This window comes from Rhincodon typus, chromosome 1, assembly GCF_021869965.1.
Source record: "Rhincodon typus isolate 14 chromosome 1, sRhiTyp1.1, whole genome shotgun sequence".
NCBI lineage: Eukaryota > Metazoa > Chordata > Chondrichthyes > Orectolobiformes > Rhincodontidae > Rhincodon > Rhincodon typus.
In genome coordinates this window covers 53105121-53125996 of record NC_063332.1, presented here as the reverse complement: position 1 = coordinate 53125996, position 20876 = coordinate 53105121, and the positions used below count along the sequence as shown (strand labels likewise).

The window sequence follows — 20876 nt, the reverse complement described above, 5'->3', positions numbered from 1 at the left end:
TCATTTCCTCTCACAATAAAACAGAACATTCTATTCGCTTTCTTGATTACATATGGTACCTGCATTCTAACCTTTTGTAGTTCTTGTACTAGGACACCAGATCCTTCTGCATCCTCTCACTATTCAGATGATATGCTTTTTTATGTTTTCTGTCAAAATGGATAATTTCATACTTTCCCATACTGTACTCAATTTGCCAGTTTTTTGCCCCACTTTCTTAACCTATCTATATCTCTTAGTAGGCTCTTGATGTCCTTTTACGATTCACTTTCCTACCTATCTATTGGTCATCAACACTAAGATTGATACATTTATTACATATAATATTATAGAATTATTGTTCTGTAAAGATATCAAGCGATATGAATCAATGGCAGGCAAATTAATTGGTAGAATTAACATGGTGTCCAATATGACCCTTCTCGGCCAAAAAAGTCATACTGAGCTCAAAATGTCACATGGTTTTATTGCATTATCATGTAACTTACTTCACTGTCTTTGTCAATCTTGGGCAACTTCATAACTTCTCATAAACTGATATAGGGCATGAGGAAAAGAGACAAATTGTGCAGAAGACAGATGTAAGCAGCAACATGTCAGAATGCCTCAGTTGGTCATTCCTCATTTTGAGTCAAGATGTGGAGGTGCTGGTGTTGGACTGGGGTGGACAAAGTCAGAAGTCACACAACACCAGGTTATAATCCAACAGGTTTATCTGAAATCTCACAAGCTTTCATGCACAGACCCTTTGTCAGGTGCAGTGAGAGCGCAGGCTACACAGACCCAGAGTTTATAGGCAGAGAGATTAAAAGATCATACAACTGGTATGAGTGGAGTGTCAGATGATAAGTCTCTGCAGGTGACCAAGAGTGTTAGACAGTGAGTAAAGTGTCAACAGCTGAATAACCAGCGAAGGGATGACCTATAATCCGATTAAGTGAAGCACAGAGATAATTACAAAAAAAGTAAAAATAAGGCGGTGCTGGAGACAAACTAAACGACTGGAATTGCATGCCGAATTTAAAAATGTACAAACTAATTAAGGCAGAGAGGTCATAACAATTTATCAAGGTGATGCTGTCAAAACAGGAGAGTAAGGAAGACTTTACAGATACAGAAGTGTGGTGGGGTCACATGTAGCGCAACATGAACCCAAGATCACAGGTGAGGCAGTCTTCATGGGTACGGAACTTGGCTATCAGTCTCTGCTTGGTGATTTTATGTTGCTGTGTATCTCGAAGTCCGTCTTACCTGAAGATTGGAGGCTGAATGCTCTTGACTGCTGAAGTGTTCACCAAATGAGAGGGAACATTCCTGTCTGGCAATTGTTGCATGGTGTCCATTCATTGGTTGCCATAGTGTCTGCATGGTTTCACCAATATTCCATGCCTCAGGGCATCCTTGCCTGCAGTGTATGAGATAGACAACACTGGCCGAGTCACATGAGTATCTGCCGTGTCTGTGGTAGGTAGCGTTCCCATGTGTGATAGTAATAACCACATCGATGATCTGATATGTCTTGCAGAGGTTGCCATAGCAGGGTTATGTGGTGTTGTGGTTGATGTTGTCCTGAAGGCTGGGTAATTTGCTGTGAACAATGGTCTGTTTAAGGTTTGGCAGTTGTTTGAAGGCAAGAAGTGCAGGCACAGGGAAGATCTTGGCGAGATGCTTATTGTCATCGATGACGTGTTGAATGCTGCGAAGAACATGGTGTAGTTTCTCTGCTCCACGGAAGTACTGGATAATGCAGGGTACTGTATTATTCATTGCGGTTTTTCACTGTGGCACATCAGAACTGGCGATCGATGAGTTGAGCATCATATCCCATTCTTATGAGAGGGTTCATGTCGTGCTACAGGTGACCTCACCATACTGCCCTGTATCTGTAAAACCTTCCTTTCTGTCCTGTTTTGACAGCATCACTTTGATAAATTGTTATGATCTCTCTACCTTAATTAGTTCATACAGTTTTGAATTCGGCATGTGATTCCAGTCATTTAGCTTGTCTCCAGTACCATCTTATTTTTAATTTTTTGTAATTATCTCTCTGCCTCACTTAATTGGATTATAGGTCATCCATTCGCTGGTTATTCAGCTATTGACACTTTACTCACCGTTCAACACTCCTGGTCACCTGCCGAGACTTATCATTTGACATTCCACTGTTACCAGTTATATGATCTCTTGATCTCTCTGTGTATAAACTCTAGGTCTGTGTGCTCTGCTGTCTCACTACACCTGATGCAGGGGCTGCAATCCGAAAGCTTGTGTGATTTCAAATAAACCTGTTGGACTATAACCTGGTGTCGTGTGACTTCTCATTTTGATTCAAAACAGTGCCTGAGCATCTCAGCTCAACATTGCTCCTGTTCCATTGACATGGACGTGCTGTGATAGTGGAGCTGTCCTACTCCTTCTCAATTTTATTATATTCAAATGTACGTAAGATGTTGTAACAAGATGGAAGGCTAGACAGTATGTAATGTAAGGAATATCAGAAATAAGCTTTACAAGGACATAAACAAACTCTGACCCAAGTAGTTTTCAGATAGCACTGACCTGGTGGGTTGAAGATTACAATATCATCCAATAGCGTTATCATTTCACGATTTAGTTGAGCATGGGCTATCTGAGCATTCTGATCCAAAGTGACAAGGTACTGGACGACTTGGTGGACATATGCCCTAGATTTGTGTGTAGCATCCTGGAGAAACCATATATATAGTATCAGCTACTATAGTATTCGCAAATGTGAGATTAAAATAAAATCAAATCCCTCATAGAAACAACAGTTTTGTTATGTGAACGTGAAACTTAGAAATTTCTGATATATCAAAAACAGATGACTAGAAAGTTATAATTAATGCATATAAACAATTTGATTTTTCTCTGCATCTTTGTGATTACTGTTAAACCAGTTGCACAGTGTTTCTTTTTGTGCATACACCAGCTACAGAGTTCTGCTTCACTCTCAGAACCCATATTAGCAAGGATTTCAAGGCAAAGCAAGTACCCATTACTTAGCCTCAATTTTTTTGTTGTTTTCCACCATTTATGTGAAGTTGTGCATGTTGTGTCTAATATCACATGCAAAATGCTGAATAAAGATACAAGCTGATTTGGAATATTTGCTCAGAGATGCATTTCTTTTGTGAACTTTGTTCAAAGGCAAATATGGTGGTGTATCATTTACTAGAAGACATGAATTAGAAAATCAATCAGATAAACTCAACACAACATCCTGACCAAACAAATCTTTTAAACTTCTATATCTACTTACACTGTGTATGTCCATAGTTTCACAAAAACCCGCAGCAACTTTTAAAAGCTTCAGTATCAGCTCAGCTGATGGATCTTTTAGAATGACAATGGAGGGTGAGTAATGGCTACTGAAGTAGCTGATGACATTTTGATATGATGTTATGTCCACAAAATGCCAAGGTATTGCATTTGATTGTCCAAGAAGGCTACGTAACGAGGATTCCTAAAGAGATCAGCATTGATGGTGGGTTAATAAAACTTTACTTATAAATACAACTTAATAAACATAATTATTCAACATTTTTGAAGCATCCAAAATGAACAATAAAATTCTTCTACATCATCTAAGAATCAAATATATGCGATTGTTCCCATATGGTCGAAAAGATTTCAATTCTTCAAGAAGCAATACTTTTCAGAACTTAGGAAATAGGAGTACCTTGCTCCACCATCCATTATACACACCAAAAATCTATCCATCTCAGTCTTAAATCTATTCAACAATGAAGTACCCGCAATCCTCTTGGGTAAAGAATTCCAAAGATTCACAATTATTTGAGTGAAGAAATTTCTCAACTTAGTCCTAAATGATTGGTCATTCATCCTGAGACTGTGCCTCTGTGTTTTAGATTCCCCACTCAGGGGAACGAAGCTATCATTGTTCACCTTATCTAACCCCTTCAGAATCTTTCATGTTTCAAAAAGATCGACCCTCATTCTTTGAGGCTCTTGATAGTATAGGGCCAATTTACTTACCCTTCCATCAGATGGCAATCCTCATCCTAGCTACCAATCGAGGGAACCAATATAATAATACACATTATTAGACAGTGAAAAAGAATTTTCTACGCTAGTCTCACTTTTGACTGGTGGACAAAAATATCATCAAATCAGATTGTTTGTAGCTATCAATATAAATATATCTTGAAATACTACAGTCACAATCAACGTTTTCTGTATTATTAAAGCTGATTATAAACCGACATTTCAGAATCCGAGAAATCACAGATTGCCTCTTTTCATATTCTAACTCCTCAGATCTGCTACATATTTATTAATATCATTTTAGATATTAATCCCATTTTCCCATCATTTACATTTTGAGATGGTTCATTAGATTGACATCACCTGCCTATCTTCCTTGCTGCTGTCTCTGCCCAAGCAAAGCATGGTAACGTCCTGCCCTTTAAATCTCTGTGGCCATACGATGGTCTAACAGTAAAAGTATCAAACAACTTGTAACTTAGATGTCTTTGAATCTGTCGTTAACCTTGGTTGCACAAACAGACAGATATATCTCGAGTACACATTTAAAGTTATACTTTCTAATTCTGGATTTTAACATAAAGTTCTCTGGATCAAATATGGAATAAGTTTTCTAAATTATGGTTTATTTGAGAAACTGCATTAAGTACAACAAACAAATGACAGTGATGTTCAGGTTATTCAAAGAATTAATAGACTTGTTGCTTTTATGATAAAAAGAAAGAAGACAAAACTACTTACTGGTTTATGTACAAGTTTGTCTTCTTTTGATAGAAAAACCATCATAAATAACAAATAGACAATCATTGTCCGTGTCTGCAAGAGAGGCTGGGGATTCCAAGCATCAGAAAGAACATTAATCCAGTTAACTTCACATAGCAAAGTCCCCAAAAACAGGAAACAGCTCTTTGGGCTTCCTCTCTCTACCTGAAAAATAAGATCAAGATTAAACATTGAGATTGACCACTGTCTTCGCCTTGAGTTTATGTAGTACTAAACTAAGATTAAACAAACACTGAATGGTTGAATGCTTCTCTGGACTATAATGTATCTCCACTAACAGAAGAAATAGAAAAACCTCACATCTGAAAGTCAATTCTTTTATGCTGTCAACACCTCTTTTGCAGCAATACAATCTAGTTATACAATTGCTGTATTTCAGACAGCCTTTATTTGGTCATAAATCTTCTCTTTATTGAATGATCTAAAAGAGAGCCAATCCATGGTTAAATTATCTGGCAAAGTTCTATTTCATTGTTTTAGCAATGAAGTTATTACTTCTTACAGAATCAAATGTTTGACAAAGAGTGCCAGAAAGCACCATTCTTCTTCCATTATTAAGGTGCCAAACTGCTAAATGAATCATTGCATTACCAAGCAATTTTATGCACTGTTCTTTTATTTCAAGAGTTTTAACTGTTGTTTCAAAAAAGATCAAACAATGGAAACAGAATTGCAATTTGAGTGCTGTCAAAACATTAGATAACTGAAAATATATTTAATCATTTTATTCACATTCATTTCATAAGATACGTATTATAGTGCAGAATAAACTTGTATACAGAAAAGACCTTCAGAAGCAGAATAATCATATCTAGAAAATTTAAAACCACTAAAACACAAGTATTTTATAAGCATCACAAAGCATAAGCATTAGTCCCTGATGAGGTGACCTTCAAACCTACACACTCAAACATTGCAAAAGATAACTGAGCAATTTTCACCAGGACGGTGAAAAAAGGGTGATTTGGTTACAAGATTTACAAACTTATACAAATTGTTTTGTTAAAAAAATGCTTAATATGTTTGGAAAAATAGTTTGAGATTCATCACCATCTTTGAAAGCCATTAGTGAAGGGCAATAAATGCTGCTCTAATTTTAAAAACATCAGGAGACTAAATACTGCTCTCATCCCTTTTCTGAACAAACTAGAATGGTCACAGCACAGGAGCCAACTCGATCTGTCATAAATGCTGGCTTCGCAAGAGCAGCTAAGCTTGGCCTACCTGTCAACCCTTTCCACATAATCCTGGATTTATTTTCTAAACAGATCATTACCAAGTTCCAGTAAAGCCATGATTAAATCTGTCTCCACCACCCTTAATTTTCTCCACAATATTGGGTGCATTTGATCTGGTTCTGGTGTCTTGTCAACTTCAGTTTTTCAAGTGCACTTATTATCAATAATTACTCCATCTGATGTTTCAGCTATCTCCTCTCTTACTACATTGAGCCTGGTTTTCACTTGAATTATCAATCTGGCATCTACCATATACACCCATTTTGTCTTCATCTTACTCCCTTTGTCATCTAGGGATTCTGGCTTTGTTTATTCTAACTTGCCCCCATGTGAGAACCCACTTGAGTGTGCTCAAATTATCTTAATGGCAGCTCATTGTTCAATTAATGTATTGCCTGCTAATCTTTGATTCTAATTAACTGTACCAGATCTATTCTCCCTGCATTGAGTTGGCCCTCCAATTATTTTTCTGTTTGCTCAGATTTTTCCATAGCTAATCTAAATCTTATAACACTAAGACGGCCGTTCATTAAATGTTTCCACACTGATGCTTTATTCAGATCACGCTCTAGAACCAGGAATGTCTCCTTCCTTGCAGGCTAGAAACATAATGATCTAAATAAAATTAACTTGAACACAATTCAGCTTCTTTCCATCTTTGACTTCTACAGTGTTTATAAGCCAGCTTATACTAGGATAATTAAAGTCCTCCATTGGCTTTGCAACCCTGGCTGATTTCCTTCCAATTTCTGTGCTTTATCTCTTTCCTTTTATTTAGTGCTTATCGAATACACCCAATAGTGTGTTCTACCTTGATTAAAAAAAATTCTAATCAAATCCATTATGACCTTGATCTTTCAAGAACACAATTTCTTTTGCACTGTAATATTCTCCTTAATCATTACTGCTACCTATTCTCCTTTCTTTCCTTCCCTATCTTGCAAGAAAGCACCAGGTACTCAATCCTGTCCTTCTTTAAGTCAGGTCTCTGTTAGTTAGTTCTGAGATGAGGAGACATATTTTTACTCAGAGAGTTGTGAACCTTTGGAATTCTTTACCACAGAGGCTCAGTTTTTGAATACATGTAGAGATTGATAGATTTCTAATTATAAGTGGCATAAAGGGTTATGAGGATGGGTGAGTAAAAGGCAATGAAGGCTGAGCAGAACTGGCAGCATCAATGGAAAGAAATCAGAGTTAATGTTTCAAGTCGAGTGACCCTTCCTCAGAACAGTGCTGCCAGACCTGCTGAGTTTTCCAGCAATTTCTGTTTTGATTTCTGATTTACAGCATCGGCAGGTTCTTTCGGTTTATATTCATTTAAGTATGTTTGACTGTATTTCAAATAAATGCAGTAAGCCGTATGCTTATCAAAATCAATTGTTATCACAAAATAGTTGTTTGGTAGGACTTAAGAACTGCTGAAAGTTGACATCTCTTGTCAAAATGTTCTGTTTTGCACTTATCAGGACGATTTGCAAGAATATTAACTCAAGGGGAAAACCAACATTTATACTGTATTAGGAGTGTGCTGATTAGCTATCAAGTTTGGCAGAGACATTACCACGAAGAATTAACCAGTTAACAATGACAGATGTTAACTGTCAGGCTTTGTTTACATTTAAAACAGGCAGTCTCTGATTAAGGCGTTGCCCTGAGAGACCAATTAATAAATGACTGTCACCTATTTTGTTGAGTTTAAACAGCTGCAGTGTGTGTACATGTTCTTTCTGTCTGCAAACAGGATCCTGCGTCTTAATATATATAGCTTCCAGTACGTGCAAGGTGTGCTACAGTTGAATATACTTAATTTGGTAGAAAATGTAAAATGGAAGCATTGACAGAGATAACAGAGCAACTTTTCACAAAGTGACCTACTTTAAAGACCTCTTCCATTAAGGCTTGGTCGGGGAACAACTCTTTCCATGGCAGATTGGAATATTCTGAGTGGTAGGTATACAGGATATACTCTGGCATTTTGGGTATAGTGCAAGTTTCACAATAATGCATCAAGTGGAACCATAGAGCTCCTCGTTGGCCAGGAATTAGTCTATCTGTAAGAAAAGGAGTGAAAAAGACAATATTGTGGTAATGAAGAAAATGACAACTGTAATGGTGTTAAATATTTTATGTTGAAGCTAAAATAAAAAGGAAAATTTATGTTTGCATTCTTTTAATGGTAATTTCCTTAGTTTTATCTAAATAACATAAAAGTTGCAGCTCCAAGTACAACTTACCAGGTGTGGAAGCACTTTGGAAGGGTCTAACAATTATATAAAAGCAAAACTTTCGATCTATCATTGTTATATTGCGAAGTACTTGGAATTAACATTGAATATTTTGATACAATAAAAACAGCAGTGACTCACCTTACATCCATCTACAATATCTGAATTTAATACATATTGCTCAAAATCCTTTCCAGAATTAAAGGACGGGCTGAAGTAAATCAGAGATTACCTTTAAATCTTTGATGTAGATAACCAACACTTTTAGTAAATAACTTCACCATGCCAGATGCTACTGGAGTGTCAATCTCTAGCCAAGGATATGAATGATTATTGCTATAAATTAAAAATATTTGGATGATCAATTAAATATCATCATTGCTACAATTTGCAATTAACTATTAAAAAACTATCTTGTGATAGTAATCATTCAAAAATATTTAACTGATTGAACTGTGAAGAAACCACAACAACTTGCACTTAATATATCAAAACATCTCAAAGCACTACAGAGAAGAGTTGGTAACAAATGTGTAAATAAACGTTGTAAGAAAATGCTAGGACAGATGACTAAAAGCTTGGTTAAAGAGTGAGGTTTTAAGGAGATTCTTAAATGAGAGTGGTAGATGCTAAGAGATTCATGGAGCCAATTCCAGAATTTAGGGACTGGGAAACTGAAAGCATGACCACAAGGACACAACAATTAAAACTGAGAATGTGAAAGAGACCAAAATTGGAGGAACACAAAGGTGCTGGAGGATAGTGTGGTGATAGAAGGTTAGAGTTAGGGAAGACAAGGCTATGGTATTGACAACAAGGATGAAAATTTCTAAAATCAAGGCATTACTAATGCCAATTCGTGAGCACGTGGGTGATGAGTGAATGGGAGTTGGTAATATTAGCACATATTGAGGATGGGCTAGCTAATCGAAGACAGAGTTCAGATAAAGAGGTACTTTTAGCATGGCAACTGTAACTAGTGAAGTGCCACTGGGATCAGCGCTGAAGTCACATATTTACAATATATGTTAATAGCCTGGATAGAAGTGAATGTACGATTGCCAAGTTTATGGATTACAGAAAAATATGTGGGAAGGCACGTAGTGAGGATGACAGAAGGCAACTACAGAGAGACAGGTTACTTGAGTGGGCAAAAACAAGACAGATGGAATATAACGTGGAAAATATGAAGTTATGGACATAGGAAGAAAGAATAGAATAGGTGAAGGCCCGAAAGGACATGAATGACAATCTGCAGCGGTTGCATAATTACCACCGGGCTGGCCTTATATTCCATATTTTACTTGATATCAAATTTCACTATTTGCCACAGTGGGATCTGAACTCATGTCCCCAGAATACTATCAGAGTGTCTGGATCACTATTCAAGTAACATTTCCAACTTCAGAGACTGAGTGAGTAGTACGGGAAGAAGATAGAGCATAAAGTCCTTAATTTTGTTCTTTGTAGTTTAAGAATGGGGGGTGGATACAGAAAGCAAGAGATAGAGAGAAACACAGAGAGAGAGAGAAGGGGGTGGGAGAGAGAGACAGAGAGAGAGAGCAGGGGGAGAGGGACAGGGAGAGAAATTTGCTTTGGTGAATAGTGGGCAATTGGTTAATGGTTTGAGTCTGGTGACACTTCATCACACTGACTCTTCAGGGTTCTGATGAAGAGTCAGCAGACTCAAAACATTAACTCTGCTCTCTTCTCACAGATACTGCCAGACCTGCTGAATTTTGCCAGTAATTACTGTTTTTGTTTCAGATCTCCAACATCTACAGTTCTGAGCATGATTTGAATAATTGGCTCCTAGTTTATTGTCTGTAATCGATAAAGTTCACAATGGCAGGAGAACTCCGTCCTGTGGAATGTTTCTCTTGCAATATTTGAGGGACATTTCCAGTGTCCATGGTGACCATGTATGCAGGAAGTGTGTTCAGATGCAGCTCTTGACTGATTGCATGGTGCAGTTGAGCTGCAGATGGAGTCACCATGGAGCACCTGTGATGCAGAGGATATCGTGGATAACATATTCAGTGAGTTGGTCACACCACAAGTAGGGGTGCCCACTAGAAAGACTGTTATGTGTGGGCAGGCAGTGCAGGAGTCCCCTGTGAACTTTCCCCTCTCAAACAGATATACTGTTTTGGATACTGTTGGGGGGAATAGCCTCTCAGGGGAAAACAGCAGCAGCTGCCAAGTTTGTGGCACCACGATTGGCTCTACTGCACAACAGGGAAGGAAAAAGACTGGGAGAGCTTTAGTGATGGGGGATTTGATTATAAAGGGATATGACAGGCAGCAAATGAGACTCTTAAACAGTAGGTTGCCTCCCTCGTGCGATGGTCAGGGATGTCTCAGAGCAGCTGCAGGATATTCTGAAAGGGTGGGGTGAACAGCCAGCAGTCATGGTACATATGGGTACCAACGACACGGGTAGAAAAAATAGAAATGAGGTCTGGAAGAGGAATTTAGAGTTAGGTAGTAGATTGTAGAGGAAGACTACCAAAGTTGTAATCTACAGATTAATTCCATGCGCTACTGAGTATAGGATTAGGAAGATAGGTCAGATGAATGTGTAGCTAAAGGGATGATGTGGGACGGAGAGCTTTAGATTTTTGGATCATTGGGACAGCTTTTGTGGTCTGTGGAATCTGTACAAACTAGACAGACTGTATCTGAACCAGAGTGGGTCCAATATCCTTGCTGGGAGGCTTGCTTAGGCTACTGGGGAGATTTTAAACTGATCTGGCGAGGTATGGCAGGACAGAATACATGTATAGTCAGAAGTAAGGTCCAATCAGACACAGAAGGAATGCTAAGACAGTCTAGTAGGTGGAGAAGAGATGGGCAGGATAAGGCACATGGGAGATCTACACAGGTAAAATTGCACTATTTTAGTACAAGAAGCTTAACTGGTGAGGCGATGACCTTAGATTATTGATCAACATGTGGAACTGTGATATTGTTACAATCACTGAGACATAGTTGAAGGAAGGACAGGACTGGTAGCTCAACATTCCAAGGTATAGAAGTTTTAGGCATGATAAGGCGGGAGTGAGAGAGGTGGGGGCATTGCATTATTGATAAAGAAAATCATTATTGCAGTAATGAGGGAGGACATCCTAGACATTTATGTGGTTGACAAGGTCCCACACGGAAGGCTGGTCTAAAAGTTAAGAGCCCAATGGGATCCAAGATAAGTTGGCAAACTGGATCTAAAATCGGCTTACACGCAGGGTGACGGTGGAGCATTATTTATGTGATTGGAAGCCTGTGACCAGCGGTGTACCATAGGGTTCGGTGCTGGGGCCTTCGCTGTTTGTTACGTTCATTAATGATTTGGACATGAACGCAGAAAGTATAACTTGCAGATGACACGGAAATTGGTGGTGTTTTTGATAGTGAGGAGGATGATCTCAGGCTACAGACTGATACTGACCAGCTGGTAAACTGGGCAGAGCAATGACAGATGGAATTTAATCCCAACATGCGTGAGGCTATGCACTTTGGAAGGTGTAATAAGGGAAGGATACACACAATGAATGGTAAATCCTTAGGCAGTACTGAGGAACAAAGGGACCTTGGTGTACAAGTCCATAGATTTATTAAGGTATCAGCACAGGGTGGTGAAGAAGGTAGATGGGATGCTTGTCTTCATTAGCCAGAGTGTATATTATAGGGGCAAGAAAGTCTTGTCACAACTTTATAAAACACTGGTTAGGCCACGGTATTGGAAGGATGTGATTGCACTAGAGACGCTGCAGAAGAGATTCACTAGGATGTTGACTGGGATAGAAGTCTCAGTTATGAGCAGAGACTGGATAGGCTGGGTTTGTTTTCTTTGGAGCAATGGAGGCTGAGGTGAAATCTGATTGATACAAAATTATGAGAGACATAGACAGAGAAGATCACAAGAATCTCTTCCCCATGGTAGACGTGCCCAAGACCAAAGAACATAGCTTAATGTGAGGATTAAGTGGTTTAGACGAGATCTGAAGAGATTTTTTTTTCCCCACCCAGACAGCAGTAGACATATGGGCCATGCTGCCTAACGGGCTGGTGGAGGCAAGTACTCTTGCAACATTTAAGAATGATCTGAATAAGCACCTGAAAGGCCAAGTCAAAGTAGGCTATGGACCAAGTGCAGGTAAATGGGATTGGTGTAGTTTAGTGTTTGTTGGTCGACATAGACATGCTGAGCCGAAGTGCCTGTTTGTATGCCATATGACTCTATGACCATTATGCCACTGCCTTTAAATGGGAAAAGGCTGCAGAAAGCTGAAGTATAAACAGATTTATAATGCATAAATAACTGAGAGCTAGCATCCAAATTCAGTGGGTAATAGGGAAGGTGTTAGGCCACGCCATTATTTCATGGAATGGAGAATAAAAGTAGGGAGGTCTTGGCAAAACCATACAAAGGAATTGGTCATACTACAACTGCAATACTGTGAACAGTTCTGGTCCTCTTTTCTAAGGAAAGATTTACTGGCATTGGAGGCAATCTGCAGAAGGTTCACTAGGTTGATCCCATGTATAGAGGGATTTTTCTATGAGAAGAGGCTGAGTAGGTGTAACTTGTACTCACTGAAGTTTGGGAGACTGAGAGGAGACTTTATTAAAAACATTTAAGAGTCTTCTGGGGCTTGACAAGGCATGTGCAGAGAGGTTGTTTCCCACTGTGGGAGAATCTAGGACCAGTGGTACAATCTGAGAAGACGCGAATCTGTGGAATTTTTTTTTTACTGCAGTGGGCTGTTAAGGCTGTGTCATTAAGTCTATTCAAGGCTCCGATAGACAGATTTTAATGAGTACAGAATTCAAGAGTAATATAGAAAAGGTAGGAAAGTGGAGTTGAGGATTATTGGTTCAGCCATGATCTCATTGAATGGTGGAGCAGATACAATGGACTGAATAGCCTACTTCCACTCTTACATCTTATGGTCTAATTGGCTGAAGCAGCTGATCAAACGGTCTCAAGTGGTAAGTGCATGAGTTCCTTGCACCTGTCAATGTAAGTGAACGGGGAAGAGGCAGATGACAAGAATTTACAAAGTGCTGGACTGATCATTCAGTAATAGGAAATGTGACCAGAGAGGTTACATTGTTCTGCAACAGGCTAATTTTATCCCACTGTTAAATTGTTGCAATAATAATCTTGCTTGCTACATGAGAAATTACAGATTCAGGTGTTAATAGGTCATATTAACATAATCAATAGATGAGGTCATGGACAAGCAACACCTAACATGAAACTGGAGCAAACAGGTGAAATCAGAGGCACATGTAACAAATGAAAATACTACCATTATAGAAACTGTGACTTAAATTTGGTTCTAAGGGTACAGAACTTTAAGATTGCTCCATTGTGCATATCAAAGGAGTTGCACTATTGGATATGGGAAAATATAAATGACCCATTAAATGTCATAGCAAAGCCTGCAACACTGAACATAGAACATAGAACATAGAACATAGAACATAGAACATTACAGCGCAGTACAGGCCCTTCGGCCCTCGATGTTGCGCCGACCTGTGAAACCAATCTGAAGCCCATCTAACCTAAACTATTCCATTATCATCCATATGTTTATCCAATGACCATTTAAATGCCCTTAAAGTGGGCGAGTCTACTATTTTTGCAGGCAGGGCATTCCACGCCCTTACTACTCTCTGAGTAAAGAACCTACCTCTGACATCTGTCCTATATCTATCACCCCTCAATTTAAAGCTATGTCCCCTCGTGCTAGCCATCACCATCCGAGGAAAAAGGCTCCCACTGTCCACCCTATCTAATCCTCTGATCATCTTGTATGTCTCTATCAAGTCACCTCTTAACCTTCTTCTCTCTAACGAAAACAGCCTCAAAACCCTCAGCCTTTCCTCATAAGACCTTCCCTCCATACCAGGCAACATCCTGGTAAATCTCCTCTGCACCCTTTCCAATGCTTCCACATCCTTCCTATAATGCGGTGACCAGAACTGTACGCAATACTCCAAGTGCGGCCACACCAGAGTTTTGTACAGCTGCAACATGACCTCATGGCTCCGAAACTCAATCCCTCTACCAATAAAACCTAACACACAATACGCCTTCTTAACCACCCTATCAACCTGGGTGGCAACTTTCAGTGATCAATGCACATGGACACCGAGATCTCTCTGCTCATCCACACTACCAAGAATCTTACCATTAGCCCAGTACTCTGTATTCCTGTTACTCCTTCCAAAGTGAATCACCTCACACTTTTCCACATTAAACTCCATTTGCCACCTCTCAGCCCAGCTCTGCAGCTTATCTATGTCCCTCTGTAACCTGCAACATCCTTCCGCACTATCCACAACTCCACCGACTTTGGTGTCATCCGCAAATTAACTAACCCATCCTTCTATGCCCTCATCCAGGTCATTTATAACAATGACAAACAGCAGTGGCCCCAAAACAGATCCTTGAGGTACACCACTAGTAACTGAACTCCAGGATGAACATTTCCCATCAACCACCACCCTCTGTCTTCTTACAGCTAGCCAATTTCTGATCCAAACCGCTAAATCACCCTCAATCCCATGCCTCCGTATTTTCTGCAATAGCCTACCATGGGGAACCATATCAAACGCTTTACTGAAATCCAAATACACCACATCAACCGCTTTACCCTCATCCACCTGTTTGGTCACCTTCTTGAAGAACTCAATAAGGTTTGTGAGGCACGACCTACCCTTCACAAAACCGTGTTGACTATCCCTAATCAAATTATTCCTTTCTAGATGATTATAAATCCTATCCCTTATAATCCTTTCCAACACTTTACCCACAACCGAAGTAAGGCTCACTGGTCTATAATTACCAGGGTTGTCTCTACTCCCCTTCTTGAACAAGGGGACATTTGCTAGTCTCCAGTCTTCTGGCACTATTCCTGAAGACAATTTTGAGGTGTATTGTAAAGTTGAGGAGAAGCTAAGCAATACATATGTAGGAAAAATGTTGTAGAGACAGTGACACTGTCAAGTGGAACAGATGGGAAAGGAAAAGAGAGTGCTAATGGTAGTGGAGAAATGATAGATGAAGAGAAGGTCAGCTCTGAGAACAAACGTATGCAAACAAAACCCTGCGGCTGGGTGGTTAATCACAGTCAAGGCCTTCGCAGCACTTTGTATTTCAGATCTCCAGCAGCCACGGTACTTTGTTTTTACAAAAATATTTACCTTGCTTCCTTTGTATTTAGCACCAGTAGCCACGGCCTGAAAAGTCCCACCAGCTTTGTATACACCATTTTCACACCTACAATGAAATGAGCCCAAATTATTAATGTTGGATTAATGAAACTAGATTAAACAGCTGAAATAATGGACAGCTTTGACTATTACTTGAAACATGAATAAAATAACTCAATTGCCACTCAATTTACAACCAATGCAATTATCTACATTTTGTATTATGCTTATGATAAATCAGATATAGTACGTTAATACAACAGTTAACCAAAGTGACAAATAATTATTCCCATTATTCGAAGAGTATTCAATCATCACAGCTGAGTTTCTTTTCTTAACAGAGCAAGCTGCTTGATAATTTATCTCCCCTATTATCAATTAAATTAACTTGGGGAAACAAAAAAATGTAACACATTGCTATGAAATTGTTACTAATACCAAATTTTAATATTATGTAAATCGTTTTCTTTAAATCCTGCTGCATCAAATATTCTCCCTTCTGCTGTGACTCAACTGGTAGCATTCTTCCCCGAGTAAAAAGGATATGGGTTTAACACCTCCTCCAGAGGCTTGAGTTTGACACGCCATGGCAACAGAGGTTGAGCTATCAGAGGCGCATTTTCCAGGTTAAATTTAAAACTGAAGTCCTGTTGGCCTTCTCAGATGGGCAGAAAAGATCCTGTGGCACAATTTAGAAGTGAACGAGCTATTCCAAGTCACCTGGCCAATATTTATTCCTCAATCAGCACCACTAAGAAGAAATCTGGTCATCATCATCATAATACTGTGCAAAAATTGCCTGCCACGTTTCCCTGATTACAACACCAACTGTATATGAAAAGTTCTTTTTTGGCTGTAAAGTGTGTGGAGACATTCAGAAGTCATCAAAAGCACTAAACATATGGATATCTTTCTGTTTCAAAATACTTATTCAGGGACTCAATGGTTGATACCAGCCAACTCAATGGTGTTGCCCTATTGAGGCCGGTTACATGCCAGATTTAACATCATTTTTAATCACCTCATCAGGCCTTCGCCAAAATATGCCCATCCAATGAATTCCTTACGAAGTATAGTCACTTTTACGTCCCATGTAAAGCAGCAACTTACCAACAACTATACAAGAAATAATTACTCAATCAATCAATTTTGGTGGCATTGATGGAGAAAGAAATATTAGTCAACGCACTATGCAAACTTTTTTCAAATAGAGCTGTAGGGAGCCTTAATATGCACCTACATCAATTAAGCTAACAGATGGCACCTAGTTTTAACACTTGATCCAAAAAAAATGGTAGCTGCTATAATCCATTATTTATGAGTTTAATGTTTAAAGTGGAATTTGGGCTCCCAACTTTTTTTTATTTCGAAGCAAGAGAGCCACATACTGAATCAAATGGTATGAAACACATCATATTGTCTCATGAACGAAAAAAAAAACCTTAAAACATTGATTTTGGCATGCCTAAAAAATGCATTATGCTTGGTATGAAAATGAATTGGATTTGGCGGCTTACAAAGTAGAGTGTCGATGTATCAACTGACGTTGTGGTCATTTTCAACAGATAGAACTGGACTTAATTCACTGAAAGAAATTTGTTTACTTTCAAAGATATTTGTTTTAAATCTCACTTTCAGTGCAACATGCCTTTGTTAAAATTCCTGCTAGAAAATGGGATCAAGTTTTTCACTTACTGACTGGTCAATAGGTTAATTCAAAAATGATTACAACATTAAGCAACATCATCTGTCCAAAGTAATATGCATATGTTATAAAGCGGAGTTAGCCCCCCCACCAGCCGATAACTAAAACCAAAACATCCTGAGAGGTGCGCCTCACCTTATAATCTGTTAAAAGATCCCCCAATCAGTTATAAAGGAATGGTTAAATAAAAATGAACCCCTGACAATCTCTTTACAGTCAACAAGTAACAATTTATCTATCTAACAGTGAACAAACTAACTAAACTATTAGCAAACTAAATAAACCCCTTCTAACTACTAACTATTCCCAACTAAAACAAGATTCTAATGGTATGCTGAGATAACAAGGTGTAGAGCTGGATGAACACAGCAGGCATCAGAGGAGCAGGAAGGCTGACGTTTCGGGCCTAGACCCTATGCTATTCCAATAAATACAAACCCCACTTATATAAGCTACAATAAGAAAAAATGAGAATTTAGTTTCTTGAAATTACAGCCGGGTTCCAGAATGCGCTGTGTTTTCTCTGACAAATTCTTCTGTCAGGAACAAATTCTCGGTGAGTCCTCTCTGTCGAATTCTTTTGTCAGGAACATTAACTTTTTGCTCAAGGTACCTTTAATTTAGATGAAGCTTACCTTAAGACTTAGAGAATTCTGACAGAGCCAGCAATTCTGTCTCTTAGAGAGCTGTTCTCTTGGCAGATGACAGTTGGCTCTCCCCAATTTTCCAAATGCCCTCATCTTTTATATCCTTGATGACATATCAATTTCTTACAATAGGACTGGTCCTACATTGTCAAAACCATCAGATTTAAATTTAATTTTTTTTGGTATCTATGGGCCTGGTTTAAATCAATTGGATAAATTCCAACCTGTTTTCTTGATAAAAATGCTGCTTTGCCGGCTAACAGTACAGCCTTTTGATAGAAATGTTTCAATTCAAGTGCTCTGTACATCTGCAAACCCACAGACATCCTTATTGAATCTCTAAGCATAGACAAAGCATATCATCTTTTAAAGGGACCATGGACTGGTTTCCCCTAGCACTTTTAAAACATCAATATTTTACAAACACCAAACTCTGACATCCTGCCTCTCAATTCACAATTACTCTACCCAACTTGACAACTCATATTTCATATTATCAGTTTTTAATATTGACACTTTAACACTGTATTCAGTAAGTGGAAGTACAATGCAGTTTTTAATTAATGATGTATCAAATGCTAATTCATCAATCCTATTCTTCAGTTAATACCTGTCACATTTTTGATGCTGCATGGAGGTTCTTGGGCAAGTTTGGCAGTCTCAGAATCAATAAGAAACCTAACAAGAAACATCAATAATTTCTTCACTTCATTCATGTATGGAGTCCACTTTGAAAACAGACCAAAGCTCCTTAAATCTGCTTTTGAAAGGCGCAGTTTGAAGAAGAAATCAGAAAGCCACTGTATGGTTTCCAGTACCTGTATGGTGAAACAGAGTTTAAACTACTTTCTGTTCATAATATGTGCTTTTCTTACAGAATCTCTCTCAAAATAGTTAGACTGAAAAGAATGACCAAAACATAATCTTGAAATAGGTTTTTTTAAGACAAGAAATTCTTCGATTCCTCTGAGTAAAGTAAGGCATTAAGAGTGATTTGAATTTTGAATCACTTTTTCTCAACCTAACTTTCGGGAAAATGGGTAGGCATTTTAGGAATAAGATGAGGGAACATTTTTCATTTGCTTAACCTGCAGAATTTGCCACCACAGAAAGCTTGGTTGTTGAGTACATTCAAGAAAGAGATTAATAAATTTTTCGATAGTAAAGACATTGAGGGATATGGAAAAAGGAGGAATACGGCATTGAGATAGAAGATAGTATGATCATATTTAATGGCAGAATGGGCTTGAAGGGCTGAATGGCCTATTCCTGTTCCTGTTCCTAGTTTCTGTGTTACATTCTTCTCGATGATTTTTAAAAACACAACGTACTTCACGTTTGATCAATGACGAATCAGATGTACTAAATTTCAAACATTAAGTACTCCCACATGCAGTATTAACAAAAGTTTTGTTTTAACTTTTAAAGAAACAGGAAATAAATTATTTAATTTCAGATGCAAAATCTAATGAAACTAATAGACATTACTGATGTAAACGTGTCACGCTGTAATTACACCCTCTCACCTCAGCACCTACATACTTACAAGGTAGTTTGTAAAACTGGGAATATACAAACTTTTGAAACACGAGTACAGAGTTGTGTGTCTTTGTTTCAATTTACTGTAGTTGAAGACTGAGGGAGATTAATTATGAAGTAATAATTCAAAACCTAAAATTGGGACAGACATCATGAAACACTATTTCACACAATACGTGTGTGTGCGCGTGTGCGCGCGCGTGGATTGGAGAGAAGTCAGACAATATTAAAACTGATTTAAATGCAAGAATGAAAAAGAATCTTAAAGAAGTACTTGGAATGCAAAACAATGTGAGCAACTCCAGTAACAATCTCAAATATCTTTTTGGATTTTCTTGAGGTGGGATATTCAATTATTTTTCTCATGTTGGAATACAATTGATAGACTTTGCATTACCTGTTCATATGATAGCCTGATCTTTTGAGAACATTGGCGTGTTTCTGCACATTTTACAATTGGGGGTTCATGTTCATCTTCAGAGGTACAATTTAAGGTTTTCAAAGCAACCTTCCAGCAGTCAAGGTTTAGTCTCTGTTCTGAAGAGCCTTAACCAGAGAGAAAAAGAAATGAGGAAACTTTTTTTTTCTTCAACACCTCTTCCTCCTCTGTTAATTATCTTACTTACATATATTAAACAAACAACATGATGAACTATTGAAGCGATATAGGTAAAAAGGTTGATCTTTGAAGCCTCAAAGACTCCCTCCAAAACCTTAGCATATTTGTAAAATGGCAGGGCATTTTTGTCATTTGGGATTTGGGCTCTATTCTGTGTGTGTACCTAAATTGCTGCACATCTTCTAACACGTTTAACCTGCTGGGTTCCCTTGTGCCTAGTTATAAGGTACCAGTAAGAAAACCTTCCATTTGTGGGCGGAAAAATTCAGGCTGACTATTAACGTGAGTACAGCATACTGTGGCTAAAAAGGTGGTTGACTGAGCATATCCAAAAACATGATTTTAAGTTAAATGTTCAACTTACATGCTGTAATACTCTGTACACCATAACTAATGCAAAAAAACCCCACAACGCAACAGCTAAAACGGAAACTGCTGACTGTTATTTTTGAATCAGAGATAGCAGGAACTGCAGATGCTGGAGAATCTGAGACAACAAGGTGCAGGGCTGGATGAACACAGCACGCCAAGCAGCATCAGAGGAGCAGAAAGGCTGACGTTTCGGGCCTAGACCCTTCATCAGAAAAGGGGGAGGGGAAGGGGGTTCTGAAATAAATAGGGAGAGAGTGGGAGGCGGATAGAAGATGGATAGAGGAGAGGATAGGTGGAGAGGAAACAAACAGGTCGAAGAGGCGGGGATGGAGCCAGGAAAGGTGAGTGTAGGTGGGGAGTTAGGGAGGGGATAGGTCAGTCCAGGGAGGACGGACAGGTCAAGGGTGCGGGATGAGGTTAGTCGGTAGGAGATGGGGGTGCGGCTTGAGGTGGGAGGAGGGGATAGGTGGGAGGAAGAACAGGTTAGGGAGGCGGGGA

At 38.8% G+C, this 20876-nt stretch overlaps 1 protein-coding gene across 1 annotated transcript in view; it reads right to left on the bottom strand.

Moving 5' to 3' along the window:
- The window catches only part of LOC125482797 (ectopic P granules protein 5 homolog), a 52473-nt gene that overhangs the window by 17599 nt on the left and 13998 nt on the right, over window positions 1-20876 (bottom strand). Inside the window, exons 6-13 of the mRNA XM_048595137.1 lie at window positions 19785-19933; window positions 18459-18666; window positions 15488-15563; window positions 8508-8611; window positions 7926-8101; window positions 4768-4953; window positions 3281-3484; window positions 2560-2704 (exon numbers count right to left, since the gene is read on the bottom strand). Of these exons, the coding sequence (XP_048451094.1) occupies window positions 2560-2704; window positions 3281-3484; window positions 4768-4953; window positions 7926-8101; window positions 8508-8611; window positions 15488-15563; window positions 18459-18666; window positions 19785-19933 (1248 nt within the window). The remainder of the gene's footprint in view (window positions 1-2559; window positions 2705-3280; window positions 3485-4767; window positions 4954-7925; window positions 8102-8507; window positions 8612-15487; window positions 15564-18458; window positions 18667-19784; window positions 19934-20876) is intronic.